General features: G+C 51.6%; 1 protein-coding gene across 6 annotated transcripts in view; it reads right to left on the reverse strand.

Moving 5' to 3' along the window:
- Positions 1-6,453: 6,453 nt before the first annotated feature.
- Positions 6,454-26,696, reverse strand: part of MPP2 (membrane palmitoylated protein 2) — a 29,425-nt gene continuing 9,182 nt past the window's right edge. For all 6 annotated transcript variants that reach the window (XM_030296390.1, XM_030296389.1, XM_030296386.1 and 3 more), the window contains 10 exons: positions 14,194-14,346; positions 13,900-14,049; positions 13,281-13,508; positions 12,450-12,581; positions 12,238-12,343; positions 12,073-12,141; positions 11,678-11,839; positions 10,804-11,006; positions 10,335-10,463; positions 6,454-9,072 (listed from right to left, as the gene is read on the reverse strand). In XM_030296390.1, coding sequence (XP_030152250.1) covers positions 8,896-9,072; positions 10,335-10,463; positions 10,804-11,006; positions 11,678-11,839; positions 12,073-12,141; positions 12,238-12,343; positions 12,450-12,581; positions 13,281-13,508; positions 13,900-14,049; positions 14,194-14,346 — 1,509 coding nt within the window. In that variant the 3' untranslated portion in view covers positions 6,454-8,895. The remainder of the gene's footprint in view (positions 9,073-10,334; positions 10,464-10,803; positions 11,007-11,677; positions 11,840-12,072; positions 12,142-12,237; positions 12,344-12,449; positions 12,582-13,280; positions 13,509-13,899; positions 14,050-14,193; positions 14,347-26,696) is intronic.

Below are 26,696 nucleotides of genomic sequence, written 5' to 3' on the forward strand. Positions count from 1 at the left end.
TCCGATTCTGTGTCTCCCTCTCTCTCTGCCCCTCCCCCGTTCATGCTCTGTCTCTCTCTGTCCCCAAAAAAAAAATAAATAAAAACGTTGAAAAAAAAAATGAAATGAGGGATTGCTCAGTATAGATAAGTTAGAAAGACAGAAGGGGAGGAGAAAAAAACAGGTCGCCCAGATTCATTACTGCCGGAGACTATCATTGCTGCATTTTGTTGGATTTCCTTCCAGTTTTTTTTTTTTCTCCACATCATTTGCTGTTGTTCTCTTACAGGCTCTTTTGGATATACAACTTTATAGCCTGCTTGTCATGTCCCACTTAATTCTTTTTTTAAAAAGATTTTTATTTTTACATAATCTCGACACCCAACCTGGAGCTCGAACTCACAACCCCGAGATCAAGAGTCGCAGGCTCCAATGACTGAACCGGCCAAGGCACCCCAGGAAAGATTTTTCTAAGTTCCTCCAGGAGGCGGTGGCTCATAGGCTAAGAGAAAACAGAAGCAGAGAAGGTAGAAGGGGTCATGATGAGCTTTCAGGCACCTCCAGAGCAGGAGACACGTGCTCTCCACATGCAGCACTTTGCAGAAGTGACAGGTACCCAGCGCTACAGCAGGGGGAGGCATCATGGGACTCGATCTGAGTGTGAGGCCCCCGAGCCTAGCGCCAGAGCAGGAGGTCTACTCCTCTTGAATGGATCACATGGGTTTATCCCTTTTTTATTAAGTTTATTTATTTATTTATTTTGAGAGAGAGAGAGAGGGGGAGAGAGAGAAACCTAAGCAGGGTCTGCAATGTCAGCGCAGAGCTTGATGAAGGGCTCGAATCCACGAACCGCAAGATCATGACCTGAGCCGAAGTCGGACGCTTAACCGACTGAGCCACCCAGGTGCCCCCCGAAACAAATTTTTTTCATAAAAATAAAAAGAGATGTTGAAAGCAGACATTCTTGCCTTGTCCCTGATCTTAAGGGGAAGGTACTCGGTCTCACCAAAAGTATGATATTGTCTATAGGGTTTTCATCTTTTATCAGGTTGGGAAGGTTCCCTTCTGTTTCTAGTTTACTGAGAATTTTGTTTGCTTTTTTTTTTAATGAAAAATGAATATTAATTTTGTCAATGATTTTTCTGCAGCTATTGAGATGATCATATGTTCTTTTAGTCAAAAAACAGAGTCAAAGACTCTGTTCTTTGACTTTCTAATGTTAAACCAGCATTGTGTCCTTGGTGTTACTTTAGCCATGAAGAATGTTGGCTGGTAGTTTTATTTTGTTGTTAAGCACTCTGTCTGGGTTTGGTATCAGTGTAATCTGGAAAATATTACCTCCTTTTCAAGTCTCTGGCAGAATTTGTGTAAGTAACTAATCGTTCTTCTTTATACACTTGGTAGAATTCAGCAGGAAGGCATGTGAGCCTAGAGTTTTCTTTGTGAAATGGCACAAACTAGACATTGTTGTTGTTGTTTTAAATGTTTATCTATTTTTGAGAGAGAGAGAGAGAGAGAGAGAAGGGATGGGGCAGAGAGAGGGGGACAGAGGATCTGAAGCGGGCTCTCTGCTGTCAGCACAGAGCCCAATTTGGGGCTCAAACCCATGAACTGCAAGATCATGACCTAAGCCAAAGTCGGACACTTAACTGAGCCACTCAGGCGCCCCTAAACATGTTGTTAATTGCTATTTTACATGGGTGACACTGGCTTAGATTCTTGCCTTTCAATTTTTCTTTTTTTTTTTTTTTTATGTTTATTTACTTTTGAGAGAGAGAGACACAGAGCACCAGCGGGAGAGGGACAGAGAGAGAGGGAGACACAGAATCTGAAGCAGGTTCCAGGCTCTGAGCTGTCAGCACAGAGCCCAACGCGGGGCTCGAACCCACCAACCGCGAGATCATAACCTGAGCCGAAGTCAGACGCTCAACCAACTAAGCTACCCAGGCGCCCCTTGAAAATATATTTAAAAAAACAAAACAAACAAACAAACAAACAAACAAAAACCACACTGATGCTTTGTTCACCACTCTGCCTGAACTAGGTTCCAATTCCCATTTTCCAGGCACTGTGTAAGTCCTTTCGATCTTTGTAGGACTCCGGGGAAGGGAGGAGGCCCTCCAAAACAGGAATGAGATTTCATTTCTTTCTACTCTGATGAGCAGAGACTCAGGGAAAAATAAGATTCAAGTTAGAAAGAAAAGGAAGTATTTCTTACGTTGGCACATAAGATAAAATTCACAATCACCGCGTCGGAATAAAATAGAATTCTTAAACTTAGATCTGTTCGGCTTAATCGTAAACTCTCTGCTTTGTTCTGAATTTCCTCGTATTGTCACAGATGAGATGGTCCGCAGACCAGTGCCTGGGCGCCTCTGCCGCACGTTATGAGGGCAGGTTTCTGGGGAGCTACAGAAAGGGGAAGATGTGTTTCTGGAAGGAAGACGAAGCCCCGAAAAAGATGGGTGGGGTGGGGGCTTTAAACGCTTAGGTAATTTGTGAAATTGACCGGCACCGCGCCAACGTGCGCGGAGATGAAAAAAGAGGGAAAGAAATCGAAGCGACCTCCAGATGCTGCCGACACCGCCCTTCCTCCTTCCTGGGCAGGGATGATGGTCAGAGGGGCACATTCACGCCTCACACCTGCCACATCTGGTCCCCACGGTGCACCGTGGCTCCAGCATGGTCTTTCCCAAAGACGTGTGGCTGCTCCCGTGAATGGACTCCCGCCACGAAAGAGATGTCCTTGGGTAAGCAGGTTCAGAGGACTGCTGTAATCATCAGTTTTGTCTTCTGGCAACCCTCCAGAAGGTTGACCCCTCGGGGTCAGCCTCGTTTTCCGACAGCTTTTCTCCCTGGGCCTTAGCATACAATAATTTTCTGATTTACCGGGCCGAGAGTCCTGGAAATGGCTATCCACCTGTGGATTTCATGACTATTACAGTCATTATTGAAATTACTAAGTACTTCGAAACGTCCCTGTAGCGGACGGGGCCCATCCCACGGGTGCAGCTGTAGCTAAGGGTGTCTGTGTTTAAAGTTTCATACTATTTGCCTAATTGGGGCCAAATTTACCTTTATCCTTTTGTATTGTCCCAGAAAGGTCATGCTTCAAGATGCTTCTAGGTCCTTCGTCATGAATGCATGCTGCAGGCTGACTAATGGTGACAAAGAGAATTAAGCTCCTGTTCAGAACTTATACAGGGCGCACCCACCTCCTCCATGTAAAATCGGGAGTCACGCTGTATCTTATAAGGCCCTTTCCTATGCAGAAGTTCAGAGATCACCGCCCAACTCATACATTTTTTAAGTTATTTATGTATTTTGAGAGAGAGAGAAAGTGCGCGCTCGTGAGCGAGTGCATGTGAGTGGGGGAAGGGCGGAGAGGGAGAGACAGAGAGAGAGAGAGAGAGAGAGAGAGAGAGAATCCCAATCCGGCTTCACATTCAGCATGGAGCCTGATGAGGGGCTCCATCTTCCAAACCGGGAGATCATGACCTGAGCCGAAATCATCAGTGCTTAACTGACTGAGCCACCCAGGTGCCCCTACAACGCGTACGTTTTTAACGGAAGAAAATCTCAGCAAGTGTACCTCGGATGGTTGTATTCACTTGTTCAAAAGATGATTTGGGGTTCATTATAATTGTACTAAGATTCGTGCCAAAGTATAGGAAAGCCGTTTTATAAAAAGGAGACCCTTTTGGCCCCTAAGAGTAGGGTAGAGGAGAGAGAATCTTAGGGTCAAGGGCAGTCCTTTCAAAGGAACGAATTTTGTTTTACAAGTCACGGGGTCTCCTTGGTATCAGTCTGCTGCCGACTGGAGAGCACGCCAGTCAGACCAGTGCTGCTTGGAGGGCAGGTTGGTGGGTGTGGCCTGGGCTGGAAGGAGACCTGAGTGAAAGGGAGACAGACCAGGGTCTTGCAGGAAAAGACTGCAGAGTGAAAACCCTTCTCATGAGTGGCCCATTGCATGCAATTCCAATTAGTATCCCCACGGGGAAAAGGGCGTACGCCGACAAAATGATCCTGGAGTTCACTTTCTAGAAAAAATAATTACTGAGAAAAATAACACTGATCAAGAGAGTAGTTGAAACTTTACCTTACTAGATAAGTAAACATAGAAGTTTCTAAATAATTAAAACCTTGATCATAACGACTAGATTAGATACCAGATGAATGGAATAAGCTAGAAGTTCTCCCTGCTCCCTTGCACATCCTGCTCAGTCCCTCCCAGGGCTGTGGGGTCACCACTACACCCAGTTCTGAGGGAGGGGGGGCCGGGGCTGGGCGAGCTTTAGACCGGGCACCCTCAACCACCTGGCATGCCTGGATCTCTTGAAGAGTTGAATCTGGGGATGGCAAGGTAGCCCACACTTATGCTCAATGGTCCCCTTAGTCTTATCCCATGTTCCTCCCTCCACCAAGAGCACCCCACCCTGACTCTGCCAATCTGCCTCAATCTTTGGGAAGCAGCACTGGAAGGAAAGCCCCCAGCCTGAGAACCAGGAATCCAGGGGTCTGCTTCAGCTCCGCCAACGGCTTTCTGTGTGACATTGGACAAAGCTCATCACCTCTCTAGGTCAGTTTCCCAACTATAATATGATAAGAATCCATTCTGCCCTACTAACCATATGCTACTGTGCCAGGAGGGAAAAAGAATTTTTAAAATGGTGGCAGAATTCCTTTTAGAAATTCAACTATCTTGGGGCGCTAAGGGGGTCAGTTGATTGAGCGTCCCGACTTCAGCTCAGGTCACGATCCTCACGGTTGGAGAATTCGAGCCCCTCATCCGGCTCTGTGCTGGCAGCTCAGAGCCTGGAGCCTGCTTCGGATTCTGTGTCTCCCTCTCTCTCTGGCCCCCCCCCCCCCCCCCAAAATAAATAAACATTTAAAAACGAAATTCAACTATCTTTATCGGGAAAATAGCTTGAGGCCAATTCGGGGCTAAAAGGAGATTTCCTCCACCCCCAAAGTTATGGCGAAAATAGGTGAGCGGTGGTTGGCAATCTTGGCTACAGATTAGAATCACTTGGGGAGCTTTTAAAACACAGGGCTTCCCAGACTCCACTCCCAGCCTGGCGGAGACTGCCTAGATCCCAGTTCCTCTTCCTGAGTACCAAGGAAAACTACATTTCCCAGGCTCCTTTGCAACAATCCAGGGCAACATGATGAGATTCTGGCCAATGGATGTGGCAGGCTGACCTAGCCATAAAATCCCGGAGTAATACGCTACACTTTTTTCCCTCTTCCGTGACCTCTGTGGGAGCCTGTTTGTTAAAGACGGTTAAAAATGGAAAGAGGCTGGATCCCTGAGTCACCGCTAGGAGTGACACCCAATTCCTACCAGATGTGATGTGAGCAAGACATTAATGTGAGCGAGAAATTAATGATAAAGCAGTCAGCCTTTGCAGACCTTCCGATTTAAACTGACCTGGAGTATGGTCCAGGCATTGGTTTTTTGTTTTGTGTTGTGTTTTGTTTGTTTGGTGTTTTGTTTTCCACACTTCTGGCGATTCTAATGTGCAGCCGGAATGAGACCACTGGATTAGTACAAAAATACAAGCGTGGGGTTGCTAGGTATGGCAATGAAATATCCCATTTTCCAAGGACGCCCGGAGATGGGGAAGAAGGTTGTTCAACATGAGAGGAAGAGGGTCCAGCAACACGGAGGGAGGCGGGGGAGCCCAAAGGGAAAGGTTGACCAGAAAATATTCTATGTGCTGGGAATGATCAGGGAACATTCAGAGTTGGGGTATTAACATTCAATTCTAAATTCTCATCAGAGCCTTTAGGTAGAAGACGTAAGCCCCTATGGTTGCCTCCAAATCACCGGTAAGTCAGCCCCCACGCTTGTCCTTGTGCGAGTGGATGCTTTGGGGGAAATGGAAGGAAGAAAGCCAGTTCCACATTTGGTTGTTACAGGGAGAAGGGAACAGCTAGAGCCCCCTGCCGAGAATCCCCAGTGAACATTCCAGGCTCCCCTGAAGAATGCAAGGTGGGAAGGAAGGCTGATGCCTTCACCCTGAAGGATCTGACACACACACACACACCCATGGTGACATGTGTGTGACATTTCAACCAGCTCTCTATGGCATGTATGGTTGAGCACCTAGAACCAATCCTAGCATTAGCGCTGGGAGAGTCCATGATACCTTTTACAGAGAACGAACCTAAGAGGTACAGGGGCCTGCTCCACACAGCAAGTTCTGGGTAAAGTGATTAGCCATGGAGTCGCTGGGTCCCCTGGCCCCCATAAATGTTCGCAGACCCCCGGCTCCGAGCATTTTAGAACAAGCATTTTCTGGGGACGGGGCATGTGGAATGGTGGAATGCGAAATCTTAGAAGACATCACAGGACACAAGACGATTCACTCCAACTCCCATTCCAGAATCACTTGTGCTGGGTTCCCCCCTCTCACCCTGTCCAGAAGCCATCCACCGGGCCCCAACCAAAGACAAACAGAGCCCAGAAGCCTTTGTTTTCACATTTAATCAAAGGAAAAGAAAGAAAACTAGTCAGAGCAAAAGCTCAAGAATTGACTGAGGGAGGAGAGAAGAGGGGACAGGGCCACCAGGCTGGCACTGAGTGTGGACAGTGGGGGGCAGAGTCCTCATTATCCTGAGGTGCCTCAAATACAAGCGTCTGGGGCGAGGTGGCGGGGTGGGGGGGGGGAGATGTAACATGGTGAGCACACACCTGTTCCAACCCAGCCCTGGGCCAGGGTGGGGGGGGTGGAGGGGGGTTGGGCAGGGGAGGTAGGATGAAGTTCAGGGAGGGATGAAGACAGGAGAGGAGGGACCCAGCCCAGCCACCCAGGCATCGCTAGAGGTGGCAGAAAAGCGTCAACACAGGAGATCTGCCCTAAAAGGCCAGGTGCCAATGCTCCAGCAAGGTGCCCAGCCTCCTATGCTAACCTCCCTCCACCCCCGTCGGAGGATGGTCTGTCCATCAGGGCACTTTGGAGGTTAACCAAGGGCAGGGGGTTGCACCAGCAGATCCTCGGGTGCCTCTACTCCCAAGTCCTCCAGCGGAGGCGGGAACTGGCAAAGGATACCGCTGATTGCCTCGGCTGTTTGCCTCCCACTCCTGGTCCCCTTGGGCTGTGGGTAAGGGTGATGCAAGGAAGAGCTGACCTGAGGATGAAAAGAACACTGGCCAAAGGGAAAAGGGGAGTGTAAAGGCGACTGCATAGTGGAGGCAGAGCTACGCAAACGAGATGGGAGCAGGCTTGACCTTTACATCTCATTTGTATACCCTCTGCGAATGCAAATGGGATCCCTACTATAATAAATATATTTCTAACTTTGTAATAAATATTCTGTCTCTTCTCCCTCCCCTTCCCTACGAAATGGGCACACAGTGGTTCAGGGGCCAGCTTGGGCTGAACCTGCAGCGAAGACAGATTAGACACTCAGCAGAACTGGGAAGTCACGGGGGGGGGGGGGAACGGGGGGGGGCCGGTGGGGGTGATGGGGTGGTCCCGGCAAGGACAGGCTGACCCCAGGCAGGATCACAAAGAAGGACGAGGGACAGATGCCTGGGGAAGTCTAGGACGGCATTATTTTCTTAAAAGGGATTCTTCTATTTTACACAATTGCCTTCCCCAAGGACTCGGGGGGGTGTCTTTTAGGATAAGGGAACAGCAGGAGAGGGGGAGGAAGACATCTGGGGAGGGCCAAGGCTCTGCAATCTGGGATAAGAGTCTCATAAGAAATGGGGGCTGATGGGGAACCCCCAAAAAGTGACCTCCAAAGCAAAACCACCCTTTGCTTCTTTTCTCCAAAAAACCAACACTGATACACACACACCGATGGCACACACACAGACCGGGTGCCGCAGCATGAGGAACAGAGGCTGCGCTGAAACCGTGTGGATAGCGCCCCCTGGAGTTGCTCGACAAGAAGCTGGCTAGAGCACAAATGTCCTCCGCCCGAGCCCAGGCCCCATGGCCTGCTCACAAGGTCCCCTCTGCGCCCCATCCCCAGCGCCACCCCCCAGCAGATCTGATGCAAGTGGGCCACCTGGACCCCCCCAGAGAGACCACAATGGACAATGGTCATGAACAGGGAGCCCAGATATGCCCCACCGTCGGCCACGATCAGTAGGAGCAGGCTCCCTGTCACTTGGCTCGGTCTTCAGCCCACCCCTACCCCTGTTGAGCCCACTCACCCCTGCTGGCCTTGCCCTGCGGGGGAGCAGAGCTGACCTGTCAAGGGCACGTTGGAGAAGTCTGTGGAAAGACTTCGGCAGTGAAAAGCTGTGGATGAGGGAAGGACAGGGCGGGGTCCGCTTGTGGGACTCCGCCCGATTCCACGGGAGCTGGGACGGCCCTGCTCCCCCCGCCATGGGAGCTGGTTCAAGCTCGGGTTCCTCCAGCCTTCAGGACGGCACCAGGCTGCCACCACCGCCCAGGACTGCCTGGCTGCTGGGACCTGCACTCCCCGGTCTGGAAACAGCCCAAGGCCCACTCCTAGGCCACAGGTGGGAGAGGTGGGAGGAGCCCAGGAATTGGGTGGGCGTGGCTAGCCCAAGGAGAAAAGGTAACTGCAGAGAGGTGCCCTGGGGGCAGTGTACCTACTGACCACAGGGTCCCAAAGCAGCTTTTCTCTTCTCTGGACTGAGCACTATGGAGGTGACTCTGACACTCCTGGGCACAGCCTGGCCCTCAGAGAGGGACATCTGGTGGCCAGTGGGCATGGGGAGTGGGCAGCACCTGGGCACAGAGGTACCCCATGAACACCCCATCTCCTTGGCAGTGCATGCCTCTGTGCTGAAGCCAGATTAGGGCCCCCTAGGAGCCATCACCCAGGGAGAGCCAGACCACCAGGGATGAGAGCTAAGGATCATGGCTGGGGGTCATGGCTGGGGAAGGGGATGGGTCGCAACCCAGAGGGGTGAGGTCCACATGAACAGGCTCAGTACACCCAGCTGACAGGCACCCACTGGGGCTCTGTCCGCAGCTTTTCCATGGCAGCCTGGAGCTCACGAAAGGTCCTCTCCAGGTTGGTGTTGACCAGGCTGAGGTCAAAGTAGTGCCCGTAGCCTCTCTGGATGCGGCTGCTCTCTTCCACTGTCCTCCTCAGGTCTGCCTCCTGCTGGCACAAGGGGACCTCGCGGCCATCAGTGTCCCCCAGTCACCCCCATCATCACGGGGAATCTACAGCCTCCCCCATCTATCCCCCTGCCCAGAGCCCAGCCATATCAGGTACAGACTCCCTGGCTAGGGAGGCAGGAGCCATCGCACGTCTCCGGGCGGCTCTCCTGCAACCAGGGACAGACAGATGGGTGAAAAGAAGGAAGGAAGGAAGGAAATAACCTTTAGTCAGTGCCGAGCATGGCACTAACTGCTTTGCAACCCACGTGATCTTCGCGATAGCTCTGCTAGGCAGGACTAATGATTCCCCATTTCCAGCAGAGAAAATTGAGGTTCAAAGAGGTCACCCAGCCAGCCAGTGGCTGCAGAAGGTCTGTCTGACCCCAAGGTCAGTGCTCCCTCCAGTGTGACCAGGCGCCTGAGATGCACCTCCCAAGCACGCCACTACTAAGGCAATCCACGGGTGCCCCAGGCCACCACTACCCCACGCCTAATCAAAGCTGGCCAGCTGGCTGAGCAGGGGTAGGAAGGACACTTTGAATGCTGACTTAAATGAGCAGAGGTGGAAGCTCTAGGGCTGGCCCAGCTTTGTCCCAGTGGCCCCAGTTGGCTATGTTTGTGGCCAGGGGACTTCAGAGGGGAGCCCAGCCCAGATAGCCTCTGACCAGGGGCCTGAGAACTGCAGTACCAGGCATGGCCAGCAGATGGACCCCTGAGCTCAGAGTTCTGCAAACCCTACATCCCGAGAAGGCGGCTCCAAGGGGTACCTGGGGGGGGGGGGGAGGTAGGCGCCCTGGTGTCCTGTAACCAGTGACTTGAAGCTTCTCCTCCCAGCCTCCCCCCTGATGCTAACTCATCCCTCCAGCCATCCTTCCAGGCTCCAGCCCCCTCCTTCCCTTCAGCTTTTCCCTCCAGCTGTAAATGCCTGGCCCACTTCTGCCCAGAGATCACCCACTGGCCCTCCGGGCTCCCTTAAGCACTCTATCCCCCCACAGTGGACGGAGTGGCAGGCCTTTCAAAACCTCCTGCACCCCAGGCTAGCTGTATCCCTGACTCTATGAGACTCTGGGCACTTTACTTCCTTGCTCAGATCTCCGTTTCCAAAACGATAAAGTGGGAGTCAGGAGTCCAACCTCACTGATACCTTGGGTGGTGCCCTCTCTCCCTTCCCCAATGCCACCTTCTTCTCCTCATCAGCTCCAGCCTACCTTCTCCCCGGGCAGCCATCAGACCCCTCCCACCGCACCTCAGAGTCCTCACCGTAAGCTGCTTGGTGGACAACCCACTCTCCAATGCAGCCCGGTTCATGGCCCGGAGGGTCTCGTAGTCAGGGGCCTCGATGAACACCACATAAGGGACAAACTCAGCTGTTCTCAGCACTTTCACTGCCTGCGGGAGAAGAAGCGGGTGGGGGAGTATATCCCCACGGACATCCTGGAAGGGGGAGGAGGGATAGCTGGGGGCTACCTGGGAGGGTGGGAAAATGGAACCTGGGGATGAATGGGAGAGGAACAGCTGGCAGGTGGCCGGGGACTGGGAAACCGGAAGAGGCTAGAGAAGGAGGGGGCTTGGGAGGGCAAGAAAGAGATTCCAGGTGGGTTGGGTCCCTAGCAGTAGTTGGGGGATATATGAGGGTGCTTGGGAGACCAGTGCCTGGAAGCATATGGGGAGTGCTGGGGGTGGGCCAGCAGAGTACCCAGCGGGGATCTCAGACCGGCTGGGACTTTACCTGGGGGTTGACATCCAGCACGCACACTTTGCCGGCGGCGACCACGCCCCGGATGGAGTCGATGCGCGTGCCATACAGGTTGCCCTCGTACTCGCCATGTTCCAGGTAGCGCCCAGCGCGGATGTCCGCCTCCATCTCCCCACGGGACACAAAGCTGTAGCCCTGACCTTCCCGTTCGGAGTCCTTGGGCCGCCGGGACGTGTCTGGGGGGAAGGAGGGGCTGAGTGAGCACAAGCAGGCTGTACCATCTCAGACGCGCACGGTCGTGCAGCCTGGGAGGGGCGGCCTCCTTCCGCCTTCAAAACGCTGCCGCCTCCCCACACCCAAACCCTCACCCTCACCCCTGCCACACACGCTTTCGAGACTCCCACATTGACAGGACCTTCAGAGTTCACTGCGCCAACCTAGTGCTCACAGATGGGGGGCTGAGGCCCAGAGGGGGCGATGTGCACCCCAAAGCCACACACCAAGGTCAAGGAGATCTGGGGTCAGCACTCAGGTTCCCGCCTCCAGGAACCAGGGGCTCTCACCACCCCAGCTGGTTCTGTCACCAAGAAGCCCCGTCTTCCACAAGGCCACACGCAGCCCTGTTTCACAGGGGTTCCCAGCGGGGCTTCTCGTAAGTGAAACTTGAGAGGAGGAAAGGCGAGGCCTGCCCGCAGCCCACCCAGGCCACCCAGGTTCAAAGGACAGCTTCCCCACCCCTCTCCAGCCTGCAGTTCCCCCTACCACCTACAGAGGGCGCACTCCCCCCCCCCACGCCTCACTCAAAAGTACCCCTTGACTTGGGAGTCCATGCAGATGCCTGCTCAGTGGACCCAGCCCCAGCCCCTGCTCCCAGTCGCCTGCCCACCAAGGCCCGGCTCCCACTCACAGGGCACGGTGGTGCCATAGCGATCTGGATCCCACATGATGAGTTTGTTCTTCAGGCTGCGCCGGCCCACACCCTGGGCTCCGATGAGCACCAGGGTTTTCCGGCGGAAGGGGGGCATGCGGGCCACCTCCTCATAAATGAGCAGCTCATGCCGGTCAAACTCTGAACACAGGAGATGGCGCTCATCAGGCTAAGCGGGAGGCGTGGGTGGGGCCGGGCCTCAGGGAGGCCAAGGATAAGAAGGCTGCGGCGGTGGGTGGGGGGAGGGTAGCAGAGAGAGACTGGGCAGTTCTGGGGATGGGACTGGCAGCGTCAGCACCAACAAGTCACTGGCGGGGGCGGGAGGGCGCATGCCATATCAGAGGAGGACAGGGAAGGGGGCCCCCAACACCCACCTGCATTCTTCGTAGTCAAATACATCATTCGCTTCTTTTTCTTTCCTGAAAGGCTGCCACATAGGGTCCCTGGCCACAGGGAGATGGGCGAGTGAGGCCAGGCAGGCTTGTGTCACATCCCAGATTAGGGGTCATGAGGCGGGGGGGTGGGGGGAACCCTCATACCTGAGGTGGGTGTCAGCTCCAGATCCCGTTTGACAAAGGCTTTCCGCTTCTCCTCCAGCAGCTGGCTGGGGATGAGCCCAGCACTGCCCCCTTCGACGTGGCATGCCTGAAAACGGACAAGGGAGAAAGATCGGCCTGAGTGAGAAGACACCTCCCTGGGCGCTCACCTCCCCCACACACCACGCCTGGAGAGACAGACACCGAGGGCTCACCTGCCACCAGTTAGCATCGTCCTGGTTTACAATCTGCAGTAAGTCCCCAGCACTGAAGCGCAGGCCGGCTTCCTTGCAGGGGATAAGGCTGTCTCTTGCAGGGTCGTAGTCGAAGTGGCATTTCACAAATACCTGGATGGGGGATCAGAGAAGGGTCAAGGGAGGAGGGTAAGGCTGGAGGTCAGAACCCTTCTCAGACCAGCCCCCTACCCCACTTCCCCTCTGAGGGTGGGGGGACCGTCACCGGGTCCACTGTCTTCCCCAGGCCCTCACAAAGGTGAAAGAGGCTAAGGCGTGGCCCCCCTAGTAGGGGCATGGTGCCCCCAGGCCCCCCTGGTAGCGGCCTCCCTTTGCATCTAGAACAAAAGGACTCAGACTGACGGGGCCTGTGGTCAGGCCTGGGGCCTGAGGCGGCCACCCGCTGAGGAGGAGGCAGATCACTGGGTAAGGGACACAATCCTGGCTCTGGATCCCTCAGTCCACCCACAGCCGCCTCTTGGAACAGGGGGCTCTGGCAGATGGCTACAGAGCCAGTAGGAGAAAGTGGACAGAACGGCCAGACCCCCACCTTCCACCAACCAGGAGGCAGCTGTACAGGGCACCTGGCAACTCAGCATGGCGCATGCGCGCACACGGTACACATAGGCCGGGGGCTGCATCGATACAGGTTGCCTACGCGGGTACAGACGCGCGCACGTCCCTTGCACATGCGTACGAGTGCCCAAGACTCAGGCCAATGCACGTGTATGTGGGCCTGTGACCCTGGCGGCTGGGAGTCCCGGCTGCCCCTTGGGCCTTGGGCTGGGTGGGGAGGTAGGTGGAGGGACCCACCTGGCGGGGCAGATGGGGCTCCTGGTAGCTGGGCAGGATCTTGAGGATGACGCTGCCGCTGGCACTGCGCAAGAGCTCCTGCAGCGCGCGGGGGTCGCTGCCCACTGGCTGCCCGTTCACCTCCTTGATGATGTCGCCCACGTGCAGCAGGCCTTGCTGAGCCACCATGCCGCCGTGCAGAATGCGCGCGATCACCAACTCGCCGCCCTCCACACGGAACGTCACTCCCTGGGGGGTGGAGGGCGGGTGTGACAAGGCCCCAGCTGCTCCAAGGCAGACTCTTCAAGTGGGTTTCCTAACGGCCCCTCCGTTCCCACCCTCACCCCTTCCACCCCGGACTCACAGAGTCCCCCTCTTCCATTTTTCTGCCCCAATCCTTCACTTACAGGGCCGCTCATGGAGGGAAGGGGGGCAGAGTGGGGAGGGTCCTGGCACGCGGACGTGTGCAGCTCAGATGCACGGTGTCTGCGGTCTCCTGGGGCTGCATGGGCCTGGCCCGGGGGCAAATCTGGAACCATCTTCCCCTTCAGCCCTCTCCGGGCCAGATCCGGCCTCCACTGCTTACTCTCCACCCCGCCCCCCTCCGGATCCCACCCCCAGCCCTGCCCCGTGGCCTCACCAGATGCTCTCCAGCGGTCTTGCGGATGCCCACCATGCGGACCGCGTCGGGAGGCACCGGCTGGTTGCTGAAGGTGGGGTCCAGGCCAGGGCTGGGCGGGGGAGTCTCATAGGTCTTCGAGGCCACAGAGTCGTGTGTCTCCAGGAGGGACTGGGGAGGTGGTGGAAACAGGAGGGACCGTGGGACAGTGCCCCGTGGCTCTAACTCCCCGCCAGCCTCTCTCCCAGGGGCCGCCCCAGCCACCACCCCAACTCCCCCCCCCCCCCCCCCCCCCCCACCCCTCCGGGCTGGAACCTGGAAGTGAGGCTCTTGGAGGATGCGGGCCAGCTCCGCGGCTGTGCTGCTCTGCTCTGCCAGCTGCGCCAGATCCCGAAGGATCTCCTGCACCAGCTCCAGGTTGTTGTCCCGCACGGCCTCCAGCTTGGTCTCCTCCAGCCGCTCGTGGGCCTGGTGGGTGAGGGCGGGGCAGGTAACACCTGAGGCTCCCCAAGAACCCTGAGCTACCAAACACTTCCCCCCCCCCCCCCCCCGCCCCAGCTCAAATCCTGACTTCAGACCACGCCCTTGGCACCGCTTCTGACATCAGCTTCAGACCCTCACTCACCCAGCAGCGAGCACACTCCCACCTGCGCAGGCACACCTTGCCTTCTCCTTTCACCCCCAAAATGGTGATTAGGACCCAATTCAGGGAAGGGAGAGTACAAAGGATAAACCTTCATCCTGTTGCCACAGAGGGCCATGAAACTTATCACGCTGTCTCCAGCCCCCCGGGGACCCTATAAGCATGTGAGTTCAAGGACAACTTATTCCACCCAACATCATGGTCTTGGACATCCTGTAGCCCAGGATGAAGAAGCCGGGGAGGTGGAGTAACTTGCTCAAGGTCACAGGGACCCAAACTTGGGTCTCCAGGCCTTCAGCCTAGTGCTCCCAGTGAGGGAGGGGACGAGAAACCGGTGCAGTTGACCTTGAACGACACGAGGGTTTGCCACACCAACCCCGGCACAGTCAAAAATCCACATATAACTTTTTACTCCACAAAGACTTAATTACTGATAGGCTACTGGTGACTGGAAGCCTTATGGGTAGCAAAGAGTTGGTTGGGGTGCCTGAGTGGCTCAGTTGGTTGAGTGCCCAACTCTTGATTTCAGCTCAGATCGTGACCTCAAGGTCGTGGGATTGAGCCCCTATGTCAGGCTCCGCACTGGATGTGGGGCCTTCTTGGGATTCTCTCTCTCCCTCTCCCTCTGCCCCTTCCCTTCTCACATGAGTGTTCCCCGCGTCTCTCTCTCTCTCAAAAAAAAAAAAAAACAAAAACAAAAACAAAAACAAAAAGTTGGTTAACACATATTTTCTACTTTATATTATTATATACTGTACTCTACAATAAAGTAAGCTAGGGAAAAGAAAATGTTAAGAGAGTCACAAGGAAGAGAAAACATTTATAGTGCTGTGCTTTATTTATTGAGAAAAGTCCACAGACGAGTGAACTCGCACAGCTCAAACCCATGTTGCTCAAGGGTCAAATGCACATGGCGCCAGGAGAGGACCTTGCACCTGCTTGTTGATTTATGGACTCTGGGCTCCATGTGCTCTGAAAAGGGGGAAGGGAGGTTTTACCAGTGACCAGTCCAGCAAGAAGAGTTATATTAGTTGGGTCAGGAAGTAAGGAGTCTTATTTTAGGGATATAAATGAAGACTTTTTTCTTTCTTTTTTTTTTTTTTTAATTTTTTTTTCAACGTTTATTTATTTTTGGGACAGAGAGAGACAGAGCATGAACGGGGGAGGGGCAGAGAGAGAGGGAGACACAGAATCGGCAACAGGCTCCAGGCTCTGAGCCATCAGCCCAGAGCCCGACGCGGGGCTCGAACTCGCGGACCGCGAGATCATGATCTGGCTGAAGTCGGACGCTTAACCGACTGCGCCACCCAGGCGCCCCAAATGAAGACTTTTTTCTCTCTGAACCATTTGAAAAATAGACCTAAGTCACTTCACCCCAGACCACTTCAGCGTACATCACCTAAGAACAAGTAGGAGACCAGCTACATAAACTATAATACCACCACCACTTGGAAGAAGTTCAACGTTGACACATTGATGTAATATCTAATAGACAGTCTCTATTTAAATACTGGTTAGTGTCCCCAAAGTATCCCTTATAGTTCTGGGGGGTTGTTTTTGTTTTTTTCTGGTCAACAATCTCATCAAGGACCATGTGTTACATTTGGTTACACAAAGGCCACATCTTTTTATTCCCCTTTAGACCAGATCCCAGTAACTTCTGGTCTTTCGGGACATTTTTAAGTTCAGGCAAGTAGTTTGTAAAATGCCCCACAACTGGATTTCTCTGATTGTTTTGCCATGATTAGACTCAGGTTAATCATTTTTGGCCAGAGTTCCACATAAGCAATCTTGTGTCTTTCCCACATCTTGAGACTGTGACTATTCTGTTCCCCAACAATCTTTCATTGATGTATTTAGCATCCATTTATGACCCCTGCCTAAATCAATTCTTTTTTTTTTATATATATGAAATTTATTGACAAATTGGTTTCCATACAACACCCAGTGCTCATCCCAAAAGGTGCCCTCCTCAATACCCATCACCCACCCTCCCCTCCCTCCCACCCCCCATGCCTAAATCAATTCTTTTTTTAAATTTTTTTTCAACGTTTTTTATTTATTTTTGGGACAGAGAGAGACAGAGCATGAACGGGGGAGGGGCAGAGAGAGAGGGAGACACAGAATCGGAAACAGGCTCCAGGCTCTGAGCCATCAGCCCAGAGCCTGAGCCTAAATCAATTCTTAAGTTGGGGGTTGCAAAATAGTGATTTTCTAACTCCATTATTCCTTCTACATTTATTAGTTGGCATTCTCCTGTAAGAAAGAGCTAGTCCTTTTTCCCTCCCACCCCACCTCCCTCTCACCTAAACTCCCCTCTCTGTATGACTATGGATTCTTTTTTATTCTGCGTTATGCTCCACCACCATCGCTATCTTCGTGGTCTCAATTTATCCCAAATTTTGTTCATTGGGAGCTCCAAACACACCCGTGTCCTTTGCACACGGTTCCCATCAGTCCTCGAGCACCTTCTTCCCTCTGCCACAGGCTCATCTCGTACTTTCCCTACCCCACGTCTGGGCTCAGCAATTTCTCCAAGGAACTTGGATTCCTTTTGGCAGGGAATGGTACTTAGAAACCAAGATCTGGGGTACTCAGTGCTCATTACTTCTGGCATGTCACTTCTTTAGTAACCCTTAGTTGACCGTGATAGTTCCAATTAAAATCTAACGCTGCAAAATTTTCCTCCTCTGCTCCCGTTCCGTATTTGTACCTCCCTTCTCCCTCAGTGAGAACTTATTTCCCCAAAATATGAATATATCTGCTTATCTGTTCCATCCTTCAAAATTCAAAAGGATTTCAAAATTGCTAAACTACTGTGGCCACCTATCACAAACTTAAGTAAAAGTCAAGATTTATCTGCAGTCCCTTTTGTCCTCAGAATAGTCTAAAAGCACTTACAGCATTAGGAAGATGCTCTGTATCTGTGCTGTCCAACATGGCAGCCATATGTGGCCATGAAGCAACGGGACTAGTATGACTGAAAAACTGGATTTTTAATTCTACATCAGCAGTGCAGTTTATTTAAGTGTTTTCATTTTAATTTCAGCATTTAAATAAATACTCACATGTGGCTAGTGGCTACTGTATCAAATAGTACAGCCTTAGACTGTATCTCACTTAGGGTATACAGTCAGAATACTGTGAGCAAAAGTACTGGAATTAATTCCCTTTTCTGTATAGTTATGCTAACGATTTAATATGTGGACAGATTCACTTATCTGCACTTAATCTCAGAGTTTGCTTTTTTCATTCTTTTCAAGTCATTTGTATTTTTTGAATATTTACAACACTTACATGGTTCAAATTTTAAATCTAGGGGCACCTGGGTGGCTCATCCGTTGAGCATCCAACTCTTGATTTCGGTTCAGGTCATGATCTCATGGTCCTGGGATGGAACCCCACATCAGGCTCCATGCCAAGTGTGGAGCCTGCTCGGGATTCTCTCTCTCTCTCTCTCTCTCTCTCTCTCTCTCTCTCTCTTTCTCTTTCCCTCTGCCCCTCCCTCCCTCTCTCTCTGCTAAAAAGATAATTTAAATCTATATAAAAAGTAAACCGAGGGACACCTGGGTGACTCGGTTGGTTGAGTGTCCAACTTCAGCTTAGGTCATGGTCAGGGTTCGTGAGTTCGAGCCCTGTATTGGCCTCCCTGCTCTCAGCACAGGGCCTGCTTTGGATCCTCTGTCCTCCTCTCTCTCTGCCCCTCCCTTATTTGCACTCTCTCTCTCTCAAAAAGAGATTTTAGGGGCGTCTGGGTGGCTCAGTTGGTTAAGCGTACGACTTCAGCTCAGGTCATGATCTCCTGGTTCACAGGTTCGAGCCCCTTCTTTCTTTTCACAACAGTAAGTAAATATTTCTCTTTCTTTTTTACATACAACGTAGAACACTATACACACATACTCTTTGCTTCCTTTTTGTTTGTTTGTTTGTTTTTTAATTGGCTTGGTTTTCTGCTTGGCTTTTTACTTAACAGTATGCCCTGGAAATCACTCTATGCTGCTACATGGAGATCTTCCTTTATTATTATTATATCTTTTTTTAATTACTGCGTTTGAGTCACTGCGCGACCGGAGTACCATAATTCATTCGACCATTCTCAGGGGTATTTAGGTTGTTTCTAATCTCTTACTATTGCAAACTAAGCTAGAGTGAATAACCTGGCATAGCTGTTGTCTATCTGTAGAGAAGCCTTCCATGTCAATTCCTGGATCAAGCAGTAGATACACTGTGGTTTTGTTAGATAGTGACAACCCCCCTCTCCATGGGGCTCAGGCCGCTTTGTCCTCTCACCAGCTTTGGATGAGAGACTTCCCTGAAGCCTTGCCACCGGAGCGTGTGATCAGACCTTTGCGTGTCTGCCAATCACGTGGATGAGAAACAATTTCTCAGTGGGTCTTGATTTGCATTTTGCTTCTGGAGTGAAGCTGAGCATCTCCTCATATGTTTAAAGGCCATCTCTTCATCCTTCCCTGCAAATTGCCTGTTCACGTCTTCTGCCAATTTTTCTATCAGGTCTTGGTTTTTTTCTTTGTCCCATTTTTCAAATGTGCTCTGTGTTGGAAAGATAAGCCCTTTATCTGTGCTATCTCTTGCAAATATTTTCCCCCAGTTTGTCATTGTCTTTTGATGCTGCTTACGGTTTTCTGTCAATGCAAAGTTTATTAATACATGCATCTGATTTTTAAGGCATAGTTTAAAAGGGGGGCTTTCCCAACACACAGATCCATGTTTTCATCTAGGATATGTATGGTTTATTTTTCACATTTACATCTCCGATCTGCTTTGAGTTTATTCTGGTGTACGGTGTAAGTACGGATCTGCTTTGATATCTTTCCAAAGGACAACCCAGGTATCCCAATGCCATTTATTAAAAATCTATAGGAAATTTTTTGTTTAATTTTCTACGTGTGACAATGGTAGTGTGAATATATTTTTAAGAATCTTTATCTTTTAGCTATATATGCTGAACTACAGATAAAATTATATCTGAGATTTGCTTCAAAATAATTCAGGAGAGGGGTGCCTGGGTGGCTCAGTCGGTTAAGCGGCCGACTTCAGCTCAGGTCACGATCTCGCGGTCCGTGAGTTCGAGCCCCGCATCGGGCTCTGGGCTGATGGCTCAGAGCCTGGAGCCTGCTTCTGATTCTGTGTCTCCCTCTCTCTCTGCCCCTCCCCCGTTCATGCTCTGTCTCTCTGTCTCAAAAATAAATTAAAAAAAACGTTAAAAAAATAATTCAGGAGAGAGGGATGTAGGTGGAGGTATGGATAAAGCAAGATTATTCATGGGTTGTTACATGTCAATGTGCAGCAATGAATGACGCAGGTTCAGGAGACATGTTTTTCAAGCCCAAGAGAAGAGATTTTAATAACACCTCATAGGGATACCCTGAGGATTCGGGGAGATGCACACAGGGCCTGGCACACAGTAGGTGCTCAGTAAAGGCTAGCTCTTTCTATCTTCTCTTCCCCAAACAGGCCAGGGGAACAGCACCCGCAGGGGGAGGCACGTTAGCCCCACAGTCACTTAAACCAGCCTCTGGCAGGTGAGAAGCATTTCAGACAGACGCCCACAGCCTGGCAGGGCAGAATGTTCCTGCGTGGGAGAAGCAGACAATTGAAGGGGCAAAGGAGTAGCACTCAGAAACCACTTATGCCTTGGGGCACCCAGGTATCCTAGTCGGTTAAGCTATGGACTCTGGATTTCAGCCTCAAGTCATAATCTCACGGTCATGAGTTCAAGCCCCAACATGGGGCTCCTCACTGAGCATGAAGGCTGCTTGGGATTCTCTCCCTCCCTCCCTCTGCCTTCCCTACCTCCCTGTGCATTCTGTCTCCCTCCCCCCCCCAAAATAAATAAACATTTAAAAAAAGAAAGAAAGAAAACAGTTATGCCTTGATGTTCCTTGATGTTCCCCAGGCGCTAACTGAGGCACGTCTCTGAAGGTTCCACCAAAACGTATGTGCTCTTGTCATTTAGCTCAGCACAGCACGCCAAGCTTTCCGGGCCCTGTTACCAGCGACTAGAACAATGCCTGGAGTTCAGGGCCCAGGAACTGTATTTCAAGAATGAACAGTGGCACTGGGGCATGGAACCATCTCACAATGGCCACTTTAGCCGGTCTGTCTCTTCAGCTTAGCAGGGGAGAACAAATTTCCCCAGGAGCCCTCACTAACTGAGCCGGAAGCCAGGGCCCCTCCCAAGCTGCCCACCTCCCATCCCTCCCTTAATGACACCTCCCTGCAGGCTGGTCCATTCGTCCTCCTGTGGCTGCCCTGGGCGTCTCACCCACTGATATAAAAGCACAGCTCTCCAAGCTGGACCTTCACGGCCCAGCTTGGGCTGGGTTGAATCCAACCCAGAATTGGATTCATCCTATCCTTGCTCTGTGATATGTTCTCGTCATTGGTTTGGTTTGTGCATGGCTCCCTTTCAGTTTGGTTGGCATTGAGTTAGACATTTTTATAGTAATATAACAAGGATCGAAGAACCCACCATTCAAACCATAAATGAGGATCTTGACAATATCCTACATCTAACCACATGGCCCAGCCACCCATCCACTCCCAGAAACCGCCATCTTGATTCCCTGTCATCATCCTGCCCCGGCTTCCATTTACGGTTTCATTGTCTCTATGCATTATACATATTTCTAGAATTAATATCATTTTTAATTATTCTTACCTTTTTTAAAAAAGGGCGAATTATGCTATATATAATTCCTGGGGGCCTGATTCTTTTCACTTAACATTATTAAGTGAAAAATTATTTTACCTACTATTTTTTTACCCACCATTATCTTGCTAAAATTTACTCTCACTTTCCATATTAAGAGATAACATTTTACTTTGTTTCACTTATTATTTTTCACTTAACATTATTCTTCTATGATTCATTCGTCCCCCCCCCCCCATATCACAGTTGTTCATTTTAACCATATTATATTCCATTGTGTGAATATGCCACATTTGATTCATGCCCTCTCCTTGGGAAGCACCTGGGTCATTTCAGGATTTGGGCATCGTGAACAGCACTGCTATGAACATTCCAGTCTGTATCTCCTGGTGCACATGCAAGAGTTTCTCCCAGAAACAAAATTGCTGGGCCATGGGGTATACGTACGTTCAATGGTAAAGCAGCACATTTACAAAATATCTCATTTAAATGTCATACCAGATGGGTGCACCTGGGTGGCTCAGTTGGTTAAGCGACTGACTTCGGCCCCGGTCGTGATCTCACGGTTCGTGGGTTCGAACCCTGCGTCAGGGCTCTGTGCTGACAGCTCGGAGCCTGGAGCCTGCTTCGGATTCTGTGTCTCCCTCTCTCTCTCTGCCCCTGGCCCACTCATGCTCTGTCTCTCTCTCTCTCTCTCTCTCTCAAAAATAAATAAAATTAAAAAAAATAATAAATGTCATAATGACCCTGTGAGATCAGTAGTCCCAAGGCCATTATCTGAGACTTGAGTGGGTGAAACGAATTCCTTCGGAGCCCAGAACTCATCTGTGTACATCAGGGACTCCAGTCAGTTTCCTGGGCTCCTCCACGGCTGTGGTGCCACCATCTGGGCACCTGTTTTGAGAATGCATACAGTTGAGAGGCACTAGGCCCCACTACCAGGAAAGTTTTGAGTTTATGTGGTAACCATTTGTTGAATTCTGCTCTGACAATCATCTTCGGCACAGCAGGGGCTCAAGCTTATTACAGACCAGAAGCCTGGGCCAAGTATACAGTTAGCTAATGGCGCAGCTGGTACTTGAACCCTGATCTGTCAGCTGCTGGTCCGGAAGCAGACTGCAAAAGCAGAAACGTCACACAGCCATTTCTCTGTGAGTTTTTCCCTCTCTGCCCTCACACTCCGACATCTCTGATTGTGGCAAGAGACAGGGAATTCTCACTTGACGCCTATGCTCATAATTAAATAGCTCAAAAACTGAAAGAAGTCCCAGAGGGTGGTGTGCTAGAAGGTAAAGTGACTCTTCAATCGTGATTCAATGATGTGATTTGCTTTGGTTGGGGGACATTAGCAAATATGATGCAAAAAGAGGCTTCGAGGCTTGTCCTCCCTTGCTGCTGAGACCGCCATGTGAAGAAACCTGGGCTCTCTCTTAGAAGGTGAGGGACCACACCATCCTAGACACTGCAGCCTTCTCAGCTGAGACACCAGATGTGTGAATGAAAACATCCTAGACCACCCTGCTGAGCAGCCCAGACCAGAAAAACCACCCAAACCATCCAAAAATCATGAGAAATGAATCATGGTTGTTTAAAGCCACTACATTGTGGGATGGTTTGTTACACAGCAGAAACCGACTGATACACTGAGCTCCCCACCACCGTAGCTTCCACTTGTCATGTCCCTTGGTCAGAGTCTCTATTTCAGTGACACACCCCCCCCCCCCCGACTCCTTCATTCTTCTAGGACTCTCTCACCCCAGCCTTATTATAGGAGTGGAGTCTCCCAGTGAACTCTAGTCAATGGACAAGACTGCATTGTAACAACTCTTTATGGTTTGAAATGCACTTCTACATCCATGACTTTCCCCATCCCTACTACAACTCTGAAAGAGAGACATCATCATCCCCACTTTTCCAAAGAAATAACTAAAGCTCAGAGAGGTTGTCAGACATACTAAAATCACACAGCCAACCAAGGACTCTTCTGACTCCAAACCCCATGTTCTGTCTACCTCGTCTCATGTGGATAGGGCACAGGCCCCCCAGCTGGCAGATGTCTCCACTGGTAACAGTTTGCCAGAATTTCTGAATGTCAGCTGACTCGGATTCCTCACCTTCGACTTGCCTGTTGTTGGAACACCTGCTGAGGGATCCAAGTCGGCCCTCCCCTATGTCACCCGCCTGCTAAGGCTGCCACCTGTTGTCTGCAGCCAACCCCCAGGATTTATGACCTGTCGGCCAGATTTGATTTCCCTCCAGAGCCTTTACTCTCTGGGTTTGTCCCCTCAGGCCCGCCCCTCTGTCCTAGATCTACTCAGCCCAGCCCCTCCCAGGCTGTCTGCCACATCCCCAGAGGGGACAGGCAAGCCCCACCCCATAGGGGAAGGGGCGGGGGCTTAATAGCTACCTCCCGAAGTTCCAGCTTGTTTATGGGCCACTTTGCCAAGAGAACCAAGTTTTTACAACTGGATCTTTGATCCGAGCCCTTTTGTCTGGTAAGTTGGAAATGTATCTCTGTATGCAAGGCCATTAAAATTGTGAGAAGGAATAAGAAATAGGTCCTGTTGTCCAAAGCAGGTCATGGGGTCAAGCCCAGACTGAAGAATGGAGAAACTCTGCCACTCGATGAGACAAGTGACAAAGTTCCATTGCAAAGGGTCACACGTACAGGGATGGGAAGGATTCTTACTGAGCTCAGACAGGCCTTTATGGAGATGCACTTCTTGTCTGTCTCACAGCTCAGTGGAGAGAAGTCACAGGGTCCTCTTGGCCCGTCAGCCTCGTACTGGGGGGTCTCAGAGTTGAAGAAAGGTCCACCCTATTCTCTGTTGTGCTTTATGCATCTGGAACCATCCTGGGAATCTCTTGGGAGGAAATTCTGACCAGCTTATCCCCCAAGAACAAGTCTGGAGAAGGGAGTTTATGTTTCCAGTCTGATACGGTTCGTCGGTAACTTCTCAGGTAGGCTGTACCGTGACACCCCAGGGCGACAGACTTGGTTGGACTCCATCCGGAGAACAAACTATCTGACCGCTCACTCCCATAGCCTTAGCACTGTGCCTGGTACTCGGTAAGCACGCAATGGATATTCGCTGTATCAGTGATGGCTGACCGGGTGAGTGATGGGAAATCATACAGCCAGCAATCCCCTCACTGGAGGGCCGTCTCGTGGATCAAAGACACCGAAGAAGGACGCTAGCAAGGGCAATCATGCTTCAGAGGGACCTTCTAACCCCGAGATTCTCCTATCCTAAAAGCTCTCTATTTCATTGGCTGTCTCACTGTAGAAGCAACAGCTAACGTGACCCAGAGGGGACAACGGTCTAAAAAATCCAACTCTGAAATTGGCTTTGGCAGGTTACAGGTGTTGAGGGTCAAAATGTGCATATTCAGCAATGCCACTGCCAAGTGTCCACCCTAGAGAGACTCACACACGTGCAGAAGCAGCTGAACGTGAGGACACTCACCGCAGCGCTGTCCTTAGTAGAAGAAAGTCAACAACATCACACCTTTTCTCAGTAGAACCGATAAACAAATACACCAGGCTCTATCTCATAAACTGGAACACCACACAACAGAGAGGGAGACACAGAATCTGAAGCAGGATCCAGGCTCTCAGCTGTCTGCACAGAGCCCACACGGCAGCGCTTGAACTCACGAGCTGTGAGATCATGACCTGAGTCGGACACTTAACCGACTGAGCCACCCAGGGGCCCCTACGACAACATCTTATTTCTTGCAAAGAAACAAGCACTAAAGAAAACAGGGCCAGCACTCACGACCTGGAGATAGGTACTTAACACAGCTGTTGGGTTTAACTCCTACACCCTTTGTATTCATTCATTCAGCAAATATTTAGTGACCACCTACTGTATGCTAAGGGCTGTCCTGGGCTCTGGGGATGCAAACAGAAGGACACCCCTGCCCTCCGGGACCTCACATTCTCTTTGTTGCAAACATGCGTGATGCCTTGTTTTTATTTTTTTCAATGCTCATTTATTTGTTTATTTATTTAATGGGGGGGGGGGAGGGCAGAGAGAGACGGAGAGAATCCCAAGCAGGCTCTGCGCTGTCAGCACAGAGCCCGACAAGGGCTCAGTCTCACGAACCATGAGATCATGACCTGAGTCGACATCAAGAGTTGGACGCTTCACTGACTGAGCCACCCAGAAGCCCCTTCCTGTTTTTACTTTTAATACACGAATACAGTCCTTGACCATTGAACGAAAAGCAACCGGCCTTTTCTCCAGTTCCCCCCAGTCTGCTCACTTTTCTCCTCCCCAGAACATCCCACTACTGACCATTTCAGCCCTTGCCCCCTCTGTGGTTAGCAACCTCCCCAGGTCTTCATATGGAACGTTCCACATCACCAGGCTCTGTCCCCGGGGCACAGTGTCCCCTGAGTAGCTCTCTCCCTCCAGTGGGGCCTGGTCCCTCCCACACCCCATGCTGGAGCCAGCCACGGCTGTCCTGTGCCAGAGTCCCCATCCCTACCCTGAGGAAAAGCCACCACCTGGCTGTACCGCCCTCTACCGCTGTCTCAACAGCATCATTGCCATACTCCTGGTCACTCCATCGCCATTCCTTGAAACCCTGGGCCTGCCTCGGTCTTCTCCCACCCCAATGCCTCTCGTACCCTAGATTCCCACCCCACCCCCACACAAACCTTTCCTTTCTGAGCCTCTTTAACATCAATGACCTCCCCATCCACCGCAGCCACATCCTAAATTGTCGTGTTACCCCCTGGAGCTGTGCTCCTTGGAAATCTTTCACCTCCCGCCTCCCTCTCTCTAATCTCTGCCTTCTCTTCCAGTTACGCACTCTCTCTCCAAACACTCTATGACCTCAGAGAGCCCCCAGGCCTCCATCTTTTCCCTCCCTCCCCGCTCTCCCAGTCTGGGCCCCAGAAGTGATGCTCTGAGTCCCTCCCTCTCACTGGTCCCCTTCACACTGCCCCCCTGCATCCCAGCCTCCACAGCCCACAAGACCTGGACCAAAGCCACCCCCTTTCCTCCTGGCATCCCGGGACTGAGCCCACCCCCACCCCGAAAGTCCGGCATCCGCCACGGGCAGTCTGGGGCCCTGTCAATCCTGCTCCCTGGCTTTAGTGGGGACCCCTTGCCCTCCCTTCAGCGATTAGCCAAATCTTCATCTCCAAATCCCCCTGCTCCATCCGGATCCCTAATTTCCAGCAGACCACTGCCCCCCGCTTCTCTGAAAACCCTGAGCAATCACACATGATTCTCTGCAACTCCGCTACCTCTTCCCCAGGAGACGGGGCGCCCTTCTACCCCCCCGCACCTCAGCTGAGGGCACCACCAGCCTCTTACTTCCCTTATGCAGAATCCTGGGTGCCTTGCAACCTCCACCCCTCACCTTCCACACCCAAACACCAAACGCTGTCAATTCACTTCCTCAATAATTCTTTCCTCTTTCCCTCCCTCAAGCCCTGTTACTAGAGGTCTAGTTCACGGCCATCTCCAACTCAGGTCTTTCCAGCTC

Source organism: Lynx canadensis, chromosome E1 (genome assembly GCF_007474595.2).
Source record: "Lynx canadensis isolate LIC74 chromosome E1, mLynCan4.pri.v2, whole genome shotgun sequence".
NCBI classification, from domain to species: domain Eukaryota; kingdom Metazoa; phylum Chordata; class Mammalia; order Carnivora; family Felidae; genus Lynx; species Lynx canadensis.